Source organism: Protomyctophum parallelum (assembly GCF_964188405.1).
Source record: "Protomyctophum parallelum genome assembly, chromosome: 23".
Lineage (NCBI taxonomy): Eukaryota > Metazoa > Chordata > Actinopteri > Myctophiformes > Myctophidae > Protomyctophum > Protomyctophum parallelum.
The window spans coordinates 17157917-17181639 of record NC_139715.1 but is presented as its reverse complement, the minus strand read 5'-3'; the positions used below and the strand labels follow the sequence as shown (position 1 = coordinate 17181639).

Below are 23723 nucleotides of genomic sequence, written 5' to 3'. Positions count from 1 at the left end.
AAATATTCTGTTGTCTTGGATTAATGAGAAACCACCAACAAAAAAAGACTGGCACAAAATAATCATGCAGTGCATGCCGTTGGAATTCCTAACCTGCATGCTACGCTCCACCACAGATACCTTCTATAAAATATGGGACCCATATTTGAGATTTGTTGGCCCTCAGTTAGCTACCACCTTGACCATAGGGTTCCTGGACAGAAGCGATGCCACTAACCTTGATTGATAAAGTTATTATGTATGTATGTATGTATGTATAATGCATATCTTTTATTTTATTTTCTCTGGAGTTAACCCATCTAAACTTTCAAGCACCAAACTGCAAATGTGTCCATATTTGTTTATTATTTTTGCACTTTTGTTTTTTGTTGGTATAAGTGTATAATTGTGTCCTTTGTTCCACAACGCGCCTGAGTTGAGCTGTCTGTTTTTGTTTTTCCTGTCTTGTCTGTCATAAAATGTAAAAATCAATAAAAATATTATTGAAAAAAAAAAAAACCTATATAAGGCAAAAAATGTAAATTTGAATTATGCTTTAAGTAGCATGTGACATGTCAAACTAGGGGTTATTCATGATTCTGAATCCATTCCATTCCGTTTTCACAAATGTGAGTGTTTTTCGTGCAAAACTAATGCTTGGAATGGATTCAGAATCATGAATAACCCCTAGTTTGACATGTCACATGCTAACCCCTGAATATACCATGATCCAAAATGTATATTATAATCCATTTTTAATACTGTATGTTATTTGGATGACCCTAAGGATCATTAAAAAAACCTTGAACGATTACTATTCCAATTTATTGTGGGTCACGACTCACGCCCCTTTTTAGCTTTAGATTGACTGGCCTAGTGGTGTTGCCATCTGTTTTAGATTATAAGCAACCTAATTCACTTCTGAGCCAGGAGGACCTATATTTAATGAGGATGTACCACGTCGACATGGTCTCCCCCTGCCTTCTCATCTCTTGTGCTTCACACTCCGCAATACCCACAAGCTGTTCGACAGAGAGAGAGAGACAGAGACAGACAGAGACAGAGAGAGAGAGTGCTGCAGTACCACATACTGTATACAACTGATCCTTATGTAACTTTTGTGGTGAGTCGGTAAAATCGACCACAGTACCTAGGTCTCTAACGCAAACACACACACACAATCGGGATTACTGGTTAAACCCAGTTAGAATTAGATTATGCAGCCTTCTGTCGGTCTGTTCGTCTGCTTTTAGTCTCTGACAGAGTGTGCACGGATGGACACACGTGCACACACACACACATACACACACACACACACACACGCACGCACGCATGCACGCACACACACGCACGCCGAGTCGCAGATCTACCGGTATCTATCAGAGAAACAGTTATGGAACCTGCAACCAAATGAAGAATTGTCCTCCTCTACTGCTGAGGGAAATATACGAGACACCAAGCTAAGAGATGGCACAGTCACTCTCTTCCATCACACGGCGAAAACCCACTTCAACGCCTTTCTTCAGAGATGATCTACAAGCTTATAACGATATCTGACCTGTGCAACTTTATTCAGATATGTTCCAGTGTTCAACGACAATAATATAGTCAAATCGTCAATTGCAATTATTTATTTGTATGCTATCGTGTTAAAATGTCATAATCGTGATTCATCGCGACAGCCCTACACACACAGTCACACGCACACACACACTCAAACACTCACACTGTGCACACAGCTGTGGAAACCACAGGGAAAGCCCTGGGGGCCTTCAGGTAAAGACGTGTGGACAGCTGTGGGCTCATGTTGTGATGAATGAACGCATGACATGAATGAATGCATGGCCTAGCAATGGTCTGATTATCCGCCATAGGATTAAAAACATAAACATTTTCATCCCCCGTGGGCTTTGCTGCACGAAAATCCCTAAACCGTGACATTCGTTCGGACATTCGTTTAATTTATTCACGGTATTTCATTCATTTACCGTTTCGTTTCCTGTTCTTAAGAGCTGTGGTGAAAAGCACTTCGTATTTTATTTATGTTGTGTTATTATTACATTTTCACGCCCCCAGTGGGATGACCAGGGGATCTGCGTGTTAACAAGGGCTTAAAGGCAACATAACTAACATACTAGACAAGCACTACACGAACTCTAATCCACAAACCACAGCATCCTTATGGGTCGGTTTTAATTTGGTATACATGTTCACATTCCCATTGACCTCTGTGACACGGATAACTACTGTAAGTGAGAGAGAGACGCTTGCAATGAGCTCTAATACTTATTCATGTGATAATTAACCCTGGTTAGGCAACGTATAAGGCGTGAAAATGGTGCGGAACTCTTGGCCTATAGCCGTCTCTGAGTAGAAGCACTTAATGATGCTGTTTGTGTTTACACACTCCAGACCGAGGAGAAGCGATGGAAACAAAGCAACGACGGAGCTAAGCTCGAGTGGCACATTGAAGCGCCCACAGTGGCGAGAGAGAGCTCTATTGTTGACTGATGTAGACACACCTAATTGTGGAGAGAGAGAGGCGGCCTCTGGCCAGATAAAAGAGTATCCCTGCCTGATAAGCCCAGTGATACTCAGGCAATCATGTTCGTGGAAAACGGAGCCGGCACGATCTGCCGTGCAGCGACGGGACATGGCGCCGAAATGCTAATCGCTGCAGCACGCCATGATCCAGAACACAGTGTCTACTGTCTGGATTCAAATTGTGCTCACTGGCCGTGTGCTGTGCAGTGCAGTGGCATCATGTGTGGCTTGACGGCTGTTCGTGACATGAAAAGGCGCACAAATAGTCACTCGTGATGTAACTAGTGATGGGAGATTAATCGGCAAACACATCGGTATCGGCCGACATTGGCCTTAAAAGGATATATCGTAATCGGTATTGGTGAAATAATATATCGGTTTATGCAGATATTTTATTTTATAATAATTACGTTGGAAAATAAAATTGCCTGAAGCCTTTTGTTTGAAGGCTGCAAATTGTATCAATGTTTTCAGGGGGAAGCTTTCAAAAGAGTCAACAAGTTGGAACATTTTTAAATTCAGAGGTTATAAGCCTTTTTTTCAGAATGGCAAAAATTATTATATTTTCTTAATAGAATGAGATCATGTGAATGTGGGAAGTGGCGTCGACTGTTCGCCGCTTCACCTCCCAATGGATGAATGGATGAACCATTGTAAAGCACTTTGAGCACTTGAGCGCTATAGAAATGCAATTCTTGTAAAACAGACCTCGTACGCCCATCATGCACCCATTTAATGTCCACACTCACTTAACAGCGGTTGATCCGAATCTAAAGGTTAAATTCAGGGAGTGAGTAGACCACCCTCTCTGCTGTGACTGATAAATGTCATTTCTGAATAACATCCTATAACTCGGATTCAGTTGTTATCAACAGACCACTTATCAGTAACACCACCACTGCTGTTGCTGTTTATGGGATGATGACTCACATCCTGTTGCAAGTTAACTTAGCATTTCCAGAAATCAGCTCCTTGCACGAGGCTGGTATCACGCGTCCGTGAGCAATTCGGTGTTTGTTTAATTGGGCTTCTGCATGCATGTAACGTCAAGAGAAACAGTTTGGTGGGGATAAAAAGGAGTCGTAGCTAGCTTCTGTAGAACCCCGAAGCTTAATGAATCAATAATCCAGAACGTTTCCATGCCAAGGAACTTCAAATAGCCATAGCCACGGGCTGCGGCCACCCTATTGCAAAATGGCTTAAAGACACCCCCCCCACCCGCCTGGTGCCATCTGGACGCCACCACTTTGAAAACCTGTGGGCTAGAAGATATATGGATATGTGGCACTAGCAGACTCAGGTTGCACATAATTAAAAATAAAATAAAAGTTTCTTGCACACCAGCGTAATAATGCTTTTTCTTTTACCACCTGCACACTTGCTGCTTAACTAATTTTGCAAAGCATTGCAAATGTTGGGACATAATGAAAATGTGATTTGATGTAAACCTGGCATCACCATGGTCCATGCTCACCAAAACATTGTGATGAAAACTCAGTTTGCAGACACATGTGGGATAGTTTATTTTTGGAACCTTAGTGAAGTGATGTTTTATCAAATGCTACGTTGCCACCATATGGCGTATCTACAATAAGGCGAGGACAGGCCTGTCGAAATCCAATTCTGCCTGGCCAAAAATCCATACACTGAGAAAGAAATCACACCCGTGTGAACTGAGTGGTGCAACTCCCTTGTGCGCGGGGGACGATGACGACGATGACGACAACACATCTTGCCTGCCAAACATGTCATTCCTGGAAATGACTCTGGTTTCCACAGCATGTCTATATATGGAAGAATGTGTTGCAATGTGTAGTTGTCTGTACTCTAGTCTGTAGTTGTCTACTCAGTAACCAATTTTTATATTGTTGTTTCTTTTTATGTGGGAAACGGAAAAAGGAGATATTTACTTGTGACCTATACAAATTGGTCCACAACCCAAAGATGGGTTCCGGCCCACTGTTTGGGAAACCGTGGACTATTGTACTTTTCTTTTCCACGGGCTGATAACAAGCTCTAGTATGATTTAATTATTGCAGAGAAAGCATGAATCCCTTTGACAGACATCCGTCTAGGTTTCGAAGAACACAGAAGTTGCATTGTTTGTATTTCTGACATGTATTGACAAGCATTTGAACACTGGGGAAGTTCTCTGACAGACAGGGGCTCAATAGTTGAGTCCCTTCCCGCCCACTACATGGCAGGCTTTCAAAGTGGTGGTCGACCAGGGGCACAACTGGAAAGGCAAGGGGGGGAAGAAATCATAGAAATAAATACTATGAGGGCCCCCCTTGTCATGGAAAGGTGTGGGGGCCCCATGTCCTCTATAACTTGTGGGTCGGGACCCCCCGGGGGGGTCCCCACATGATTTGATCAAAAGTAATCAACAAACTATAGGCTAGTACAAAAACTGGTCAAACATTGGCCAAATTGTCAAATAATATAAGAAATGGGAAACCATTTCGAAAAATAGCCGATCTGTTATTTTCACAATACTTATCATCAGTGGTGTAGCCTGACACTCAGTATGAATTTTCATTTGGAATCGCCAGGACATATTTTGTTAATGGTAGCGATTCAGGGCTGGAGGCAGGCAACATCAGTGGAACCCAGTCAAACAAACTGTAATGAAAATGTTGAGAACTACTGCAACTACGTAATACTGGCCAGGAGTGGCCAGGGCACAGGCTTGACATAAATTCTCCATTCACTGTCAATAGGAATTTAAGTTTGTGTAAGACGAAAATCGACACTAAAAACGCATTCTGGGCGGGAACCCCTTTTGGTGTTTATAGCATTATGTTATACTTTAGCTATTGAAAAATAGCAGATCTACAAGCTCACAAGCTTTTTGAAAAGTCTTGAAAATGTGGTGCAAATCTTTGAATATAAGCGAACTCTTTCAGAGCAGCATATATTTTGGGGGGGGTCCTTGACATGAAAATGTTTTGAGACGAGAAACATAGGGTTTTTCAGAAAACTGTCATGATTTAGAAGACATTTGTGGAATCGTCCTCAGGTCTACATGGGTTAAGGGGCTAGCGCCCCTCAAAAAAACAACAACTGAAGCAACAAACAAACAAACAAAATGAAATACTGGCAGTGTTTCACATGCAAATCAAACGACTGCTCTTCAAGGCCTACCAGCTGAAAGGTGGACATAGAAGCCACTGAGCAACAGCATATTGAAATGTTTGTTCTGTCTGTGTGGGTAAACTAAAGAATAGAGGATGGTACTAACTATGGTTTAGTGATTCACTACACAGTAAAACCCTGAGTTTGTCAAATTAACACTCAGGGTTTTGTAGTGTACCATCTGTCAAGAGGAACAGAGGCTTGTTTAGATTAGATGTGATTTGATTTGTTATGATCAGATTTTATGTTATATTATTACGGATCCACATTAGCTGGTAGCCATAGCAACCACAGCTAGACTCCCTGGGGTCCACACAATAATCAGAAATATGAGAAATGCTTCATTTTGACTAGAAGCGTAAAAAATAGGACAATTACAAAAGCAATTGTTTTTTTTTTAATATATATAGTTGCAGCAGATTCAAGAGAGAGATAATGACCAATTTAAAATCTTATTATAATACGAGTTCTCTGACAAGGCAGAAAAGGCTGCCCATTGCTGTGGAGAGCATAGTAATTTTCTGAAATACCTATGTTTCTATATCAGTGGTGCTCAATATTTCATGTCAAGGACCCTACACAAATTATATGTAATATGCCGCCGATCCCCATCTGAAAATATGTTGTTCCAGGAACACCCCAGAAGATTTGAGCTAAAAATGCTCTGTAACAATATATATTCAAAGATTCGCACCACATTTTCACGATTTTTCAAAAATAGCAGACCTAAAAGCTTGTAGCGCCGCACTCGGGGCCGCGCTATGAGCTTGTAGATCTGCTATTTTTCAACAGCTAAAGCATAACATAATGCTTAAAACACCAAAAGGGGTTCCCGTTCAGAATGGGTTAAGGGGCAGCTGTGGCACAGGAGGTAAGCAGGTTGTCCAATGATCCATGGGTCAGCAGTTCGAATCCCGGCTCCGCCTGTCCTCCTGTCCACATGTCGCAGTGTCCTTGGGCAAGACACTGAACCCCCACATTGTCCCCCACAACAGTCGTTCAGTGCCTCGCACGGTAGCTTGCCAACATTGGTGTGTTAATGTGGGAACTGGGAAGTGAGGACACTGGCGTCGACTGTTTGCCGCTTCACCTCCCAATGTGTGAATGAATGGACCATGGAAAAGCGCTATAAAATCCACCTGTGTGAACCGAGCGGTGTAACTGTAAACGTAATGTACTCCTGGCCTGTGTGTGTGTGTGTGTGTGTGTGTGTGTGTGTTCAACAGTGCCATCGAGTGGTATTGCCAAGGTGTTTCAGCTGTCCGTGCTCGGACACAGAGACAGGGACACACATAGCTGCATATTGGAGCAGAGGCTCAAAAATGCAATCTATTAAAAATATATTATTAATAATTATTATTATTATTATTATAAAACAGGATATGTACTACTCACAACTGAATAGAACAATACAAGAAAGACAACAATGCATTGAAAGACAACCTCCTGGCGAGATCCAGAATACCTTTATAACAAAAGGCAGATGCACACCTCTAAAGGCTGGTGACAGGTGCGTAGGGCAATAGAGCATATAATGAAAAGGGTATCTTTGAAAGACAAAGAAGAGGTCCCGCACACTGTTAGACACTTGCCGAAAACAATTTGCTCTTTATTAGGTCGACGTTTCGGTCGCTTAGTAGACCTTTATCAGGACAGACAATTGTCAGTCATCGTCTGTCCTGATGAAGGTCTAAGTGAAGTGTCTGACGGTGTGCGGGACATCTTCTTTGCCTTTCAAAGATACCCTTTTCATGAGATCCAGAATAGCTTCCTGAGACCACCATCACAGCAGATGAGCAGACTATACCTAGAGCAATAGTCGACGACGTGACATTAAACAAATCTGACATGGCAATGAAACTGATGTGGTGAGAGACCGAGATAGAGTGCAATCATTACTTACAGTCCAAATAATTAACAGTTTACCGTTGAACTGCTGACAATCGCAATAACGGGCTTGTAGTAGTGCTGCCGTAATTGTCCAAAAATTGGATTCGGATATTCGTTTTAAAAACCCACGTGGATTCGAGCAATTTGAGTCATTCGGATTTCGGATTTCAATTCGAGCCATTCGGATTTATTAATAATTATATTTACACCAATACAACCTGAGACATAACATTTAAGATCACATTGCTGGCGCAACTCTCTCTCTCCGCGCATTGGTGCTGCTGAAAACGGAGTTGGAACGCAACGCATGCATTCTCCCTTCTCCAGTAAAACTTCACAGACATTTTTATTAATGAGCAATCCTACCACGGCACACAGCCTTATCAAAACGAGGCACGGAGGCAGTATTAATGCACAGAACAGAACACTGTATTGCTGCTGCTACCGGACCCGGCACCACATTTCATCCTTACGCATTTTATTTATCTTCTTATAATTTCCTGAAGGATAATGTCGCTTCATGATTGAAGATTGATGAGTGATAGATCTGTCCGAAACAACACCGAAGCAAAGCCTGTCCCAGATTCTGATCACTAGATACTGTTGACGGAAGATTTCACCAGCGTACACCCACTGCGCAAAGAACGTAAAAGGCTCCCGCGGCCCCGCCCGCCCTGTGCTCACTACGCAGGCTGCGCTGCGTAGTCTGCGTCTAGGAATAGTGCCTCGAATAGAGTACGAGGCAGCTGATTTATTTTTCAATGTATGCCCGTGTCGGCAAATATAACTAATCTACAAGCTCACAAGTCACAACGCGTCGCTTACCCATGGCACCGTCTCGCGAAAACTAATAATAATAATAACTAAAACATATTTTTTATTATTTTTTTTAATTCGAACCTTAATTTTATATATTCGGTTATTCATTAAAAACAATTATTCGAAAATATATTCGGATATAGAATATTCGTCGGCAGCTCTAGCTTGTAGGTAACCGTTGGCTGTTTTCCAGCACAATACATTTCTTGTTTCAATACCCATTAAAACCAAGCCCCCAGTAAGGCTATCCAACGTTGAAGATGCCACTACCTACTGGCGAAATGTGGAATTGCAGCACTTTAATGGAAGTGGACGGACGTTGTCATGACGTCACGTGCGGACCCCGGACCTCAAAACTTTGGTCCGGGGCTAGGCTAGGCTAAACTTCCGCTCGCTCGAGCCATTGAGTTTAATTATACTTCCGGAAGTCTTCCGGGTGCTTCAAAACGCCACTGAGTGCTTCAAAACGCCACTGAGCAACTTCCACTGAAAAGAATAGCTTGGGTTCGGTCTCTATCCTTTATAGCTCTATGATTAAAACTAGGAAAGATTTTAGCTACCAGTGTATATATAGTATACTGTAACAAAATACAAAAATAGCAGATTACAAGCTCACATTGCGTCATCACTTGACTTCATGCTACATCTGCTACTTTTGTTTGTTTTGAATCATTTTGAATGTTTTACACAAAAGTCTTCTCTTCTGGGGGTCCCTGGCACAAAACCTTTTCAGATAGGATTCCGCGGCCAAGTACATTATATAGCATTTTGGGGGTGCATCATGGCACGAGAACATTTGAAAACAATACTGATTTTTAGAAGGCATTAGTAGAAACAAACTTTCACACACCTAGAGGTAAGGCGTAGGCCAGTAGACATCAATGGCAAGGAAAAAGATACACCCACACACAGATTATCTGCTCGGTACATGAGTTAATTATTTAATAAAGGCAACGTTTCAGTCCCTCCGGTACCGAGCAGATAAGTGTGCGAGTGTATCTTTTTCCTTATCATGAAAGGCATTTGTAAAATCGGGTTATGGAAAGGTCTATAATATATGCATACTGTATGAACCAGTTATGCACAACTCTTAGTTTAGTTCCCTGCTGAAGACTTCATTAAGTACATTTGTTACACAATGACTTATGGCTGGAAGGGAAGAGGTCAACACAACAGATCTTGCATCTTTTTCGAAGCACTTCCAAGCATCTTGAGCTCTCCTCCACCAAGCCTCCACCCACCTCTCCTCCCTCCCACACACCACACTGCATCATGACTTACTTCTACTGCGTTAACTATCCAAATATACGAATGTGAAACTTGGTCACACTCGGTGACACAAAATGTTGGCGCACTTTCCTCATCGGAATAGATCAGATCTGTGTCACGGTGACATCGCCACGAATGACCTTTCGTCAGCTAGTAACGGCCTCATGATTCTTCCTGATACAAGGACACGTTTCCAACCTCACCAGCCTGTTCTGTTACTGTATTTTAAAACGACCGGTTCAACGTACTGGTTATTCGACATTCGTCCAAAATGAACGAGTGAACAATATGAGTTATGTGAACCTTTCCATCCCTTCACTCCATTCACTCTCTCTCTCTCTCTTCGTCTCTCAACACACACACACACACACACACACACACACACACACACACACACACACTTAGAAAGAGAAAGTACACAACAAATGGAAGATAGTGTGAGAAATTGGAAGACAGAGAGAAACTAGACAGATACAGCCCGCAGGCAGGTTTTGTCCAGCTTCAGGACGCTTGCACATAGAGCTAATCAAGTCGCATAGTGTCTGCGACACTCTCTGCAACCCAGACACCAGGTACAGGATATCGCGGACCAGCACTCTCTCAGCCAGTGCTTTGATGTCCGTCAACTAGAAAGCAGTCCCCTTTCCCACATTGGAGCCACTGTGGACTCCCTGCAGCATCCTACCTGTATGCATAACAGCTGTTTCCTATACCGTAGGGTTGTCACAATCATCATCATACTATCATCATACTATAATTCTAACAATGTCTGTCTGTCTGTCAGAAACACCACCTTATCTCCAGACTCCTCATTGCCTGCACCAATCACTCCCACTTTTCACACAGGCATTGACCATATGAATATGGAGGTCTTAACGAAGCCCTTTTTTCGATTTGACACATTCATTATTAATAATGAATTTATTAGTGAATTAAAAACGCACCGGCCACAAGGGGGGGCAAATATCTCACAACAGGTAAGGGCTAGTCATTACATAATTGTCTAATCACAATTGTTTTGTCATAGTCTTTCCATGTTGAAAGATGTTCACAAAAAATGCAGAATTTTAAAGTATATTTTCTAACGTATATAATACAATTTCCACAAAAACAATGGCAATCATTTCTTGGTATATTTCAGTTATTTGGGCATAATGAGGCCAACTCCTTTCACCTGTGCAATGTCCAGCCTCTGCCTCAGCCAATTGAGGCTCAACCAATCAGGCTCTGCCAGTGGGCCGAATTTATTGCCAAGTACACCTTTCAGTTTACAGTCTTCACACACACACACACACAGGCACATACACAGATCTCCATGTGGGACACCAGCTGACAGTTAAAACGGCCGGTGGCCGACTGCGATGGGCACGTACAGGTCTAGTGTGTATAAATCGTGACAGCCTTACTATACACTGTACTGCCTGTATACCAGCTGTCCTACCTGTAAGACACCTGTTTCCTGATGGGCAGGTGGAAGAACTCTGATTCCATCTGGGACACCGACAGCCTCCCCCCATCAGCATCTTCCTTGTTTTTCTTCTTCTCCACGTCCGTCTCCTTCTGTTCTCCAGGTACCTGGAATAAATTATACAGTATAATAAATCATATGTAGGGTAGTATGTGGTTGTTGAAGGCAGAAACCATATATGCCCCTTTTCAGGACATAGAAAAATAAAAAACATGAAAAAAAAAACATAATACTGCCTCATCAAAGTTGATACAGTGACTTAATACATTGTCAGATACTTGAATGTGTCCTGGCTTATATTAGTATCACTTTACCCAAATACAGCTCAGGTGGAGTTAGGAGGTTTGGGAAGTTGGGAACATTTTTGTCTGACTTTGTCATTCTAATGAATGATGTAAAAAACACTAGTATATAGGCTACCTGTATGATGTGTGTGTGTGTGTGTGTGTGTGTGTGTGTGTGTGTGTGTGTGTGTGTGTGTGTGTGTGTGTGTGTGTGTGTGTGTGTGTGTGTGTGTGTGTGTATACAATTTATTAAACAATAATTTGCGTAGAGAGTTACTGAAGACATTTTGAACCTTTTGGTCAGGTCAGTGACCTGCACTTACTTCACACTTCTGTGCATTATAAATAAATAACAGACTTACAGTAGGAACAATGAAAAACAGAACTATATACTAACTAACAATAAAATAATGTAATGATAATAAAGAAAAACTCATGGCAGCTAACCACTATGACCACATACTTATATGCTACTATTAGCGGGCCAAAAGAGAAGTTGGTGTTTATGTTTAACATCCGTGTAATAGCTGAGGGTTAGCTACTTATTACCCACAAGTGCAAGGTAATATGCAATAGTATTTTGATGTAGCCTATACTGTTTCCCCCTGAAATATCTCCTTTTACAACCTAAGCAAGCTCTTAAACTGTGCAAGAAGCAATCCTGCATCATCTTTTATTGCTATTTTAACCATGCAGAAGAGTGTTATTTTATATATTCTGCTATGCAGCCAGGCTATATCTGCTCACATGTTTCTCTACCGCATGTAGTCTATATTATTTGACAATATTGACATTGTATTTGTGTCTTCTTGATAAGCTATTTTCCTAATTGCAGTCCATCTCTATTTAGTTACCGACCTGGCAGAGAGACAAAAATTACACCTGTGTGAAGTGAGGGGCGCTTCATGTTGATTAGGTGATGTAATGGTGATGTCAAACAAACGGTGCCAACACAAACATTAAAAGTACTACAGACTAAAAACTGTTTAAGTCCACACTAATTATCCATAATGTATAAATGATGGATAAGGGGTCAGGACAACGAGGCCTTTTCGTGGAGGGGTCAGAATAAAATGTGGAACTGTTAAACTGTTTTTCGTTTTTCAAGAGACAATGATGACATAATGTGTTACAAAATGACGTCATTGTCAATGGCGTTTATTAAACAAACATTGAACTAAAGACAAACATTAAACCTGTATAAAAATGTACCCATACAGGGTTGAACTGGAGAAAGCATACACCTGGACAGGTAGACAGACAGATAGCTAGACAGCCAGCCATTAACATAGAGCAGACAGACAATACAGACACAGGAAGTTATAAAATAATAAACGGTCAAAGGGTTTATGGTAGCAAATTAAAAAGAGAGAGAGAGACACAGAGAGAGACAGAGAGACCCTCACTTCAAAGACGCGGCGGGTCTCCTCCAGGGGGCACGGGGAGCCCGCGTCGCCGCCGTGGAACACGTCCTCCTCCTCGGCTACGTCCTCCAGCCCGGGCCGCTCCAGCACGGGAGCACCACCGGAGTCCGTGGAGCTGTGGGCTTCGCGGCCACTCATCCCGAACAGGGACGGTCGGTCGGTGTTTCTTCTGCTGGATTCCCGCCCTCGACGGAGGTGTCTTCGGTTTCTTTCTTTTTTTTGTGGGGGGGGGGGGGGGGGGTAATAGATAAATTCCCGAGGCAGCTTTCTCTGTGGAAGTATAGCGCTGGCAAATTACAGTAGTACTAGTCTACTCTTTGTTTAGCTGTATTAATTATTTGAGGTGCAATGCAATGCAAATAAAGAATTGGCAGATAATAAAACTGCTGCTTTGCTCTCCCCTGCTGCCAGTGCATCAAGTGGTACGTGTGGGGCACTGTGGGCGAGTCAGTGGAGGCGGACTGACATACAGTCGGGTTGAGTTATTTTAAAATCAGAATCCGCATCGATCCTCCTCTCTCTCTCTCTCTCTATCTGCCTCTCTAGTCTCTCTCCCACATGTTTCACTGATTCCCTCCCCGGAAACTACATAATAAACCTGCACACACAACAAGAAGATACGGTTTTTGGTCGGTGACGGTGTTGTGTTGCTGCAGCCCCCCTGCTGCTGCTCTGCTTGCAAAGAAAAACAGTTCTTCTGCGAATATTGCAAACTTGACGTTAATTCCGACAGTCAGTCATTGTTTTGCTGAGTTTTGAACTTCCAGAAAATGTCATCAAAGGTCCCCCTTTCCCTTGAACATACACACGACAACACGTGCAGGTTTTTTTGTCCCTTTTCTCTGTAGAGGTCGGTGACGGTGAACTGTTTGTTTGTTGTGTAAAGACAAGAGACTGAAGAGAGTGAGGAAATACTTAAGATATTTGCAGCTGTGTGGGGCCACGCCTCCGCCTTACACAGGCTACACGCGCGCGCGCGCGCGCACAGACAGACAGACAGACAGACACACACACACACACACACACACACAGAGAGTGAGTACAGTACACTGTATTATTAGTAATAATACAGTGTATTGTGTAATAATTTATTACACAATACACCCGGGGCTCTTTCTAAATAATCTAGAAGAGATATATGAGAAGAGATATGAGGCAATATTGATTTCCATTGGTATAGTAATAATAATCAATGTCTGAATTACATTATATAATAATAATAACTAGAAAGGGGTGCTTCACAGAGTGTATATCTCCACCGGGCCTGGTGACCTACACAGGGCTGTTAAGCGTGTTCACGTGCAAAGACGCAAATACACGTTTGTATCGTGTACTGAAGTGGACAAGTGGTTATATGATTTTACTGATATAGGTTACGTTTAGGAATATCTGGTCGCCGGATTTGACCCGGGGCGAGGATGTTTTGGGGCAAGCATTCTTGTATTTGTTGTAAGCACATCCGGATGTTATGTAATGGATAATGGTACCAAAACAAGACACATTGGACTGGACTTCCAGGTGGTGAATTGAATTCTGACATGTTTCATGGTGAAAAGAAATGGCGTGGAATTTTCCAGAAGAGAAGGGTGAATATAGTGTACAATGTACATTGTGCTGTCCCAGGGACGACACCCTGAAAACAGTATATTGAAAATTAGATGGTTTCAAGCCAAAAACAAAGAATGACAGTAGCAGCTTATGTGTGTATGTGTGTGTGTTTTTGCTCCTAGGCTGCTGGAGAAAAACATAGGTTTATGTATGTAAACCCGGTTTTATGAATGAAAAGTGAACCTGTAACCATGTGACAATAACCCTCGGATCTCTCCATCTTGTCACGTGGTTACAGGTTCACTTGAAATGAAATAAAACTGACTTCTTGAGAGCTTGTAGATCAGCTATTTTCGGGGCGCAACGCTGCACTCTTTATCTACTGGAGATGCGGTACTGGAGATGCGGATTTCGAAACAAATGAGTTCAGGAGACTTCGGGGGAAAAAAAACTATTCTCTTGAATGCTGCCTTTCGGTATGGCATGGAAAGGAGAGGAGGGCATGTGCATTTCTTTCACCATAGTAAATGCTGCATTCGTGGTCTGGAGAGGGCAGTTGTTTTACAGACGGGTAAAAGGGCAGGGGCCGAAGCCCCCTTTGCTATCTATGTGTGCACGTTCCTGATGTACTCCGTCGAGCGCATAACCTCTGCCAGGTCAGAGCTGCATGTGTAAATTGTGGGTTGCAGGCTTGCAGCCAAGATCCGAATGAGCCACGCAGGGGTGATACAGCACTCCTACGACACGCGTTTAAACATTCGCCTTGTGGGCAGAAGTGCCACTTGGATGGTTGATAGTGCTTTCACTATATAGATGCCCCTCAATGTGACTTCCCAATTTGGTGTCAATTTGGATGATTCCTATATATAGGGCATTTTTGGTCAAAATAAAATATAAACCTTGAGCATTATTTTGGAATCCATGCAATTACAGGCATCTATAACTATGCTTGTCACTGTTGTTGTACTAAGTAAGACGAGTGTACTTGTATGCGTTGTATGCGTGTGTACCTTATCTCACCACACATTATTTTTTTTAATGTTTTTTTGTGGCTTTCGCCTTTATTTTATATTTTTTATGGAGGGACAGACAGTAGGCTGACAGGAAATGGGGAGAGAGATAGGGGGAAGACATGCCGTAAAGGCCGTCGGGATCAGGAGTCGAACCCGTGGCACTACCAGCCAAGGTGCCTGGACCATTGAGCCATGGATGGCCTCACCACACATTCTTGTATACCCCCTACCCCACCTCTCCCCCAATATTGCACATTACCCAATACTGCAGCACCGCTAAGAGGTTTAAGTGTATGTCTAATCTACACCTTTTAACCTTATTTCTAATCTCATATTGTTTTTCCTTTACTTAGGTTTTCATTACAATGTACGTACGGTATATTGTACGGCTATTAATAGCACAGTCTTGCCAAACATGCCACACCAACATTTAGCAAAAACATTTTGCCAAAACATGAAGCATGAACTTCTAGTGTCACCATGAGTCCGAAATCGTATTAAAAACAATTGGGGTGGAGTGAATGCTTCACCTACTGGCAGCATGCATTATGTCTGGCCAGTGGCCACTGTTCAGTACAGCAGTAGTTTGTGAGTTTAGCTCACACATACACACACACACACACACACACGAGCACACGAGCACACGCGCACGCAAAAACACAATCTCAGTCCCCCATATTTCAGGCGGAGCTAACCTATCCAGGTGCATCTCTTGCAGGATATGCAGTAGTATAGTCTACACTCTAGTTTGTAAATACATCAAAGATGCAATTATAATTGATCTTATGATCTATAATGGATAAAGCCTTGGCCTGGAAGAGAGGTCATCAGGTGGTCCCCAACCTTCTGTGTGTTTCGACCCTCAAGTTGAGGGCCTCAACGACAACACAGAAACACTCTCCAGTTGGTGGGTCAGCAGTGATTGGTCAAATCACTGCCCCTCTCATCCAGGCTTCCAGCAATTGTCCTTTCTCTTATGCCAGAGCCAACAGGAGGTTCCACCTGCCTTGTGTATTCTTGGGGGATTGCAGGCACTTGTAGTTGGACTGTAGTTTACGTCCTGCCTAGGGTCCTCCTACGTCTCACCAGACTATAAGTCTGTGCGATGTGCATTGTGCATGCATCGATCCGTCCTTGTCCACACTTGGCCTTACTCTGGTGTTTTTGAGTCAAGGTGGGTTGTTTGAGCCTTCTCTGCGTCTGTGTCACTGTCGTTGTTGCCGTTGAATCTGTCCTAGCGAGTCTCTCTTCCTCCCGTCCTCTCGGGAGACTCTGGGGGTATTGCTCATTTGTAGCTTGCGTGGTGCCCTATTGCGAGTGTTGCAGCAGGGGTTGCTGGCCCCTGTTAACCCTACCTACATTACAATATGATGTTTAACCACTAGAGGTCGCCAATGCAACTGCTAAGGTCTGAAGAATTACAGGACATTGTTAAAGTGGCTAAAAATACATTATTGTTCCTGTTACACTGAATGAATTCTACAGTGAAAGCAAAAAAGAAAAAAAAACACACATTGATTGATGAAAGTACAGAACAAGGATAAAGCACGAGTGCTTTACAGAAAAAGCTAAAATAATTTAACAAAGCATTTTTTTTTTAAATACCGGTAATAGCAAAAAAGGCAATGAATCAAGATAGATCATTCTATGGACAGACAGACAGACAGACAGACAGACAGACAGACAGACAGACAGACAGACAGACAGACAGACAGACAGACGATACTAGATAGATATTTCGTAAATAGTTCTACCTGCCTTCTCTATAGATAAACAGCCTATAGTGACACTGAACAGGAGCAGAGACGGAGTGAGGCGAAGAGAGCAGAAGCTGTAACAGGACAGAAGACACAGAACCTTCTCTCCTCTCTGTCTCTGCATATGGTTCATTGGCTGGAGCAGGACACAGCGTTCAACGTTTCAGCACTTCCTTTGGCTGAGCCTCACCAGATGCCACAGCTTAACAAGGCTGCGTAACATTACAGCACATCTTGCTACATTTGTGAACCAAACACTGGTCAAGTTTACCTGTGGCTGATAAGTCTTTCCAGGTATGTAAACCTTTGATCAATCAGTGTTTAAACTTCTAATATTTTATATATACATAGGCCTATAGTGCTTGAAATTGTTTATTTATGAACCATGGGGCCAGTTGACTGAAAGGTTTCTGTCATGGCTTCTTTAGAATTTTCTGGATGATGTTTTCCCTACTATTATACGGGTACTTTCAGTTTATGTACATGATTTTTAATGACATATTATTTTTTATATATATATCTATAACTGTAAATTATGCAATGACACCGTTTAGTGTTAGTTCTACTAATTGATTGTGTAATATCTGAAATGATATTTTCTTTTATGTGTAGTTGTGTGCTGCATTTGTTCTGCATAATTACACATTATAATATGGCTACAATATTACATCCATACTTTCTCCTCTATCTATTGTCAAAGCACAGCAATGTCAGATGGTTGGTCAGCAACTCTTTAGACCCAAACAACATATCTCAGAAATGAGTGCTTGGATTGCCAAGACATTTTCTGAGCACCCCATCTTGGGGGAAATCTTCCACTTGTACATAAGATAGCTCATGAATCTCAACAATCTAACTGGCAGATGGCCATGGTACTTGCTGAGGAAGGACCCTCAGCAAGGACATTTTGCATCAAGCCAAAATGTCCACTGATGGTGTGATAGAGGTATACTGTAATATTCCACACCCAACCTCTCTGGTTCAGCTACTGAGGGCTACTAGTGGGGCTTGTAGTCCTCTTTTATTAATGTGAATTGTGATACACAATTTAGATATCCTTTCGCCATGCAGTCCATCAAGGAGACAATTTGGCATGTGTTTTGTCTGCCTGCCTGGGGTCGATATCAACGAGGGCATCATGTGGTCGCAACACCAAATCAAATGGGTTAAAAAATGTGAACCAAGCACCTCTACTAGAAGCTCTCTCCTCCCGTCTAGGTGTACAAGTGGAATCCGTAGGAAAATGGTTCCAGTCAAGTTACTCGTCCTGGGTTCACAGAACACGGGGAAAACAGGTTCAAATGAACACTAAACCACACACACTGCTGACTATCTGCCGTGTTTGTGTGTGTGTGCGCTCGCGTGCGTGCGTGTGTGTGTGTGTATGCATACACATTTCTGTACAGCATGTGTGTGTGTGATGTTGAGAGCACGTGAGTCTGTGTGTGTGTGTGTGTGTGTGTGTGTGTGTGTGTGTGTGCGTGTGTGTGCGTGTGTGTTCTCTAGTGACAGTGTCTGCTTTGTGTTGGCAGCCCTGTGTGTTCGTTTCCTAACGAAGCGATTCATCGGCGAATATGACCATAAAAAGGGTAACGACGATGCTATCTTGCCATGTGTGCGTGTGACTGAGTGTGTGTGTGTGTGTGTGTGTGTGTGTGTGGCACTGCGTGCGTGCGTGTTTCTTTTGGAGAAAGAGGGAAAGAGAATGTGACCATAAAAAGAATCGAGATGTTAATAACACAGCGCTGTTCTTTATGGAAGAGCTGCTAGACTGCAACCACCTGCTATTAATCATGTATCTGTGTGTGTGCGTGGGTGTGCGTGCTGGCTTGCTTGTGTGCATGCGTGCGTGCGGTATGTGTGAGTGTGTTATAGAGGTGACCTACAGGTGTAGGAGGATGGTCGACCAGGAATCTATTGAATTGGAGATCTTGGACACAGCCTGTCAGGTATATAACAATAATTGTATAGCAAAAGGCCGATGCACACCTCTAAAGGCTGGTGACAGGTGCGTAGGGTAATAGAGCATATAATGAAAAGGGTATCTTTGAAAGACAAAGAAGAGGTCCCGCACACTGTCAGACACTTGCAAAAAAAATGTTGCTCTTTATTAGGTCGACGTTTCGGTCGCTTAGACCTTCATCAGGACAGTCTGTCTTCAGTCTGACAGTGTGTGGGACCTCTTCTTTGTCTTTCAAAGATACAGTTTTCATTAGGTATAAATATATATCACGATCACTACTCCTTAACCACTTAAACCCTGTTGACTTATAGTCAACTGTACCCGAGTTGGCTCTTGGACCACTTTCTTTCTTTTACACCAAACGTTTGGTGTAGCTTGTGAGCTAGTAGATCGGCTATATTTTTGGCTAATGTTTCAACCAAAATATGGATGCAGGGGTTTAAGAAGTTAACCACATGTATCCCAGTAAATGGTGCATTTATATGGCGCCTTTATCCAAGGCGCTTTACATACATTGTGCATTCACACAAACCATGCAAGGCACCAACCAGCACATCAGGAGCAATTCGGGGTTCAGTGTCTTCCTCAAGGACACTTCGACAGCAACTCTGGGGGAGACCTTGCGGTTACCATCCGGCCACTCTACCCCTGAGACACCGCCAGCCAGTTATTCTATTCTTAGCAATATGACACGATGTGGTTTTTTGCCAAAGAGAAAATGAGTGTCCTCCACTTACCATTCCAGGACAGTTCCTTGGGCTCGCTGGAGGCTTCCATCCGCTGGGCCGATGGATTCCTGCTCCTCTACTCCATCACCCAGCGCCTCAGCTTCCTGGAGCTTCCAAGCATGAAGAAGCTCATAGACGACACCAAGCAGAGCCTCGGTAATAACACCACCGTGCTGAAAAGAGGACATAACTAATGATGGGGAATGATATTCCGAAGTTACGCGAGAACTCCTACTGAGTGGCAAAGAAAATACTTTCTGGCCATGACAGCCCATAAATCCAAACAGAAAAGTCCTATTTGATTGCATTAAATGACGCACTTGGCCACTCAAATTGCCACTCGATTTGCTACTCACTTTATGCATGCGCATACCCTTTATATATATATATAGCTTAAGTACAGTATATGGCTAGGTGTTTACTCACTCACTGACGTAAAAATGAACCGCGTTTCGTTGTTTTAACAACATAATGATTCGCATTGAACAACAGAGAGCAACAACAACATCCATTGCCAGAGCCCACTACTGCCTATACCTAACAGGCTGATTAACTAGCTACTCTAGCGACTGGTAGGCATTCTCCAACGTTTGGAGAGAGTCATTTCCAAACAGAGTGCATAAGCTGGCGCGATGTGTGCAGATGTTATCTTTAAGAGCAGGAACAGTGTGTTCTGTGTCTCTGCTCTGCCTCAGCACACGACCTGCATGTCATCTTGCATGGGCGTCTGTGCCTTCTGTAAGCTGTCATCTTCCTCACAGCAAACATGTGCACACATGCACAGCGTTGCACACGCACAGCATTGCGCGTGCGCGCACATGCGCGCACACACACACACACACACACACACACACACACACACACACACACACACACACACACTCTGGTATACTGTAATTGCACATTTTGTATTCCTGCCATACAATAGCTGTTCTTAGTCAGTGGTTTATTAAAGCATAGGTAACCGAGGCTAGTGGTCCACATACATATCAAAATATCAAACTGAGGGTCCTTGACATGATAATGATTGAGAACCACGTACTGTCCAAAGCAATAATGGAATTAATAATTACAGGAATGAATAGTAATGCTATTCACTCAACTTTGAGAAAGGTCACTGGAGGTCATTTGAATAGAACACACACACACACACAAATGTACAGGCTTTTAAAGTTTGGTAGACCAACTTTTCGGTGTCCCTCTTTGTGTGTGTGTGTGTGTGTGTGTGTGCCTGCGTGCACCAGTTGTTCCTACAGTAGTGGTAGCCAACAAAGCTGACATGGAGATTGGTAGAGAGGTGACAGTGGAGGAAGGACAGAAACTAGCCAAGGATCTCAGGTATGCTGTGTGTGTGTGTGAGCGCATGTGTGTGCACGTGTTTGGATGCCTGCGTTATTTATCATACTGTATCCAACTATATTCATAATTTGTGTCGATTTGTGTTGTAATATAATTTGTACACACAGTGGGCTACTGGAGGATATAAGGATATAATTTAAGTTTGCTTAAATTTAAAAGTTAGAAATATTAAACCTGTGAAACCCGTCTACTTTTTGTATGCATGGCAAGTGTGTGGGTGTGTGTGTGTATGCGTGTGTGTGTGTGTGCGTGTGTGTGTGTGTGTGTGTGTGTGTGCGCGAGTAGATGTGGTTTCATTGAGCTGTCAGTAGCAGAAGCTGTGGTTACCGTGGAAGCTGCAGTGCTCCAGCTGATAAGGTGTGTTCTCGTCGCATATTAATGTAGGCTGTCTTTATTGAGCTGCCTCCGTTAATGTCGTTTTAATGTAATTACATGGGAAATTTCTGTTTGGACGTATGGGCTGTCAAGGCCAGAAAGTAGGTTTTTGCCACTCGGTAGGCGTTCCCGCATAACTTCCGTGTATGATGGTGTCACGTGCATACCTTCTATTCTGATGGGGAACATTCAGCAGATCTACAAGCTCACAACAATGTGTCATTGTGAGCTTGTACATCATCTGTTTTCAGATAAGTGATTTAGGGCACTATTTCCGTCCATGCAAGACACCTTATCCCTAAACCTCTGTCTTTTTTTTCTTTTTTTTTTACTATGTTGAAGAAAACAATAATAGCTAAAATAGCCAATCTACAAGCTCACGTGAGTCGTTTTAGGGATACGGGGTTTAGCATGGACGAAAATATAGTGTGCATTATAAATTGTAGTTTCTAGTTCAGGTTAAAAACAAACAGCAGATTAAAAACATGGCAGTCATCTGGGTTTGTTGCTGGGCAAAAGTATATATTAATATATACCCTAAGGGCAAAACCAGCTGAGTAAAGTTCTGTAGAGACTGTCCACAAAATGATACAAGTAACCTACCCTGTTTGAATCCTGTCTTCTGTCTCTCTCTAGGTTGGTGTTGGAACAACATCGCCCTCTATCGTCTGACCGTCGCTCCTACATGCTGAGCGTCAGACACGCTCTAACTAGGAAACTAATCCGCTCCAAAACCATGCAATGGTGACCATGATCATGATGGCAGTAATTCTAGCGAGACTTTTTTTTATTTTTTATAGCTGCCATGTTTGGCTTGTTATTGAGAACCCATGAAGCCTAAATATAATATAGAGGTAAAAATGGTGGCTTGTATCTCTGCCATAGCGGTCCTTAGTCAGTGGTTCACAATGTGGGGCCTGGGGACCCTCACAGGGATTTCATTTATGTGCCTTTACCATTATTTGCACGATAGTGATGATGCGGTCAGATAGATTACCAGAATCAGAAACGAATGGGGTGGCAGAGTCCTGCAAGCATCACTTTGGTAGCAGGGTCCTGAAGCATACTATCCAACACACCACAATTTCCACAATACTATTAAACATGTTATCCTTTAACTAATACATTTTCATGTCAACTCTCACTCAGATAACGTCCATACTCACTGAGAAATGTCTCCCTTCTACTCCAGGCTAGCGTTGGTTGACTAGCCACAGCCCACATGTAGTTTTTATGTCCGTTTATTTATCTGGACTTCATTCTGTTGAATTGAATACACACGACACAATGTAAAGAGGACTTTTTGTGTTATGCTTTTAGTGTTAGATGTCTGACTGTGCCTTCATTGTGCTGTTTTTCAATTTGTCTAATAAGTATTCAATCAAACTGGATTCAAATATTCACAGAAAAGAATTACATTAGAGTATCAGGGCTTTTAATAGTAATTGATTGAAAGATGTATTAAGATCTACAGTACTTCACTCATAAAACAAAGTGGGAAAAAGCAGCATTCCAAAATAAAACATGCAAGACTGGCATGCAAGACTGACATTTTATTGAGAACGCCAAGAAATGTATGATAGGAAGCCTTCTTTCCATCCTACCATTTCATATTTGTTCACCCCTCTAGATTAAACATTAAAATCATAACATTAATAGGTTTTTTTGTGAAAGTCTGGCAACCCCACATGGATTATTTTGCATCTATACCTACACAGGTTAGTAGTAAACGTCATTACTTTACAGAAGTTGAACGAATATGCATTGAGTCCATCACCCCTCCTTTAGACATAATATTTGTTATTCTCGTTTCCAATTGAGTCTTTTCCCCAACCTCAGCAGACTGCTCGGTATACTTGCATGTGTTTTTGTCTGTTGGGCAGCTCAAGGGGGTAAAATAAATAAAAACTTCACTGGACATTTAATGTTTAACAATTGAGATGTTAGAATGTTTCCACTGTGAATAAATACATTATAAAACTTTTTTTTTAAAAACTATATCCAAGCAAATTATCTCCAAAGAGTACTTGGGAAACGGGGGATCAAATCTACGGTAATGTTTCTCAGTTGCACAATGGATGGAGTACTTTATTCTGTATAATGTACACAGTGTGTGATGATGATTGACCTCTGTCTGAACTCTGAACATGTGTCTTAGTGGGTGTGTG

At 42.5% G+C, this 23723-nt stretch overlaps 2 protein-coding genes across 2 annotated transcripts in view; one reads left to right on the top strand and one right to left on the bottom strand.

Annotated features, from left to right (window-relative positions):
* dgkza (diacylglycerol kinase, zeta a) overlaps positions 1-12909 on the bottom strand; it is a 141392-nt gene extending 128483 nt beyond the window's left edge. Inside the window, exons 1-2 of the mRNA XM_083758983.1 lie at positions 12795-12909; positions 11078-11211 (exon numbers count right to left, since the gene is read on the bottom strand). Of these exons, the coding sequence (XP_083615109.1) occupies positions 11078-11127 (50 nt within the window). The 5' untranslated portion in view covers positions 11128-11211; positions 12795-12909. The remainder of the gene's footprint in view (positions 1-11077; positions 11212-12794) is intronic.
* A 5464-nt stretch (positions 12910-18373) lies between these two features.
* On the top strand, positions 18374-22303 carry LOC310854139 (ras-related and estrogen-regulated growth inhibitor; the record flags this gene model as incomplete). The annotated part of the gene is made up of 7 exons (XM_083758658.1): positions 18374-18425; positions 18663-18719; positions 19006-19079; positions 19839-19977; positions 21066-21159; positions 21466-21537; positions 22192-22303. The coding sequence occupies 7 exons, from the start codon at positions 18374-18376 to the stop codon at positions 22301-22303; spliced, it is 600 nt and encodes a 199-aa protein (XP_083614784.1).
* Between the last annotated feature and the right edge of the window lie 1420 nt (positions 22304-23723).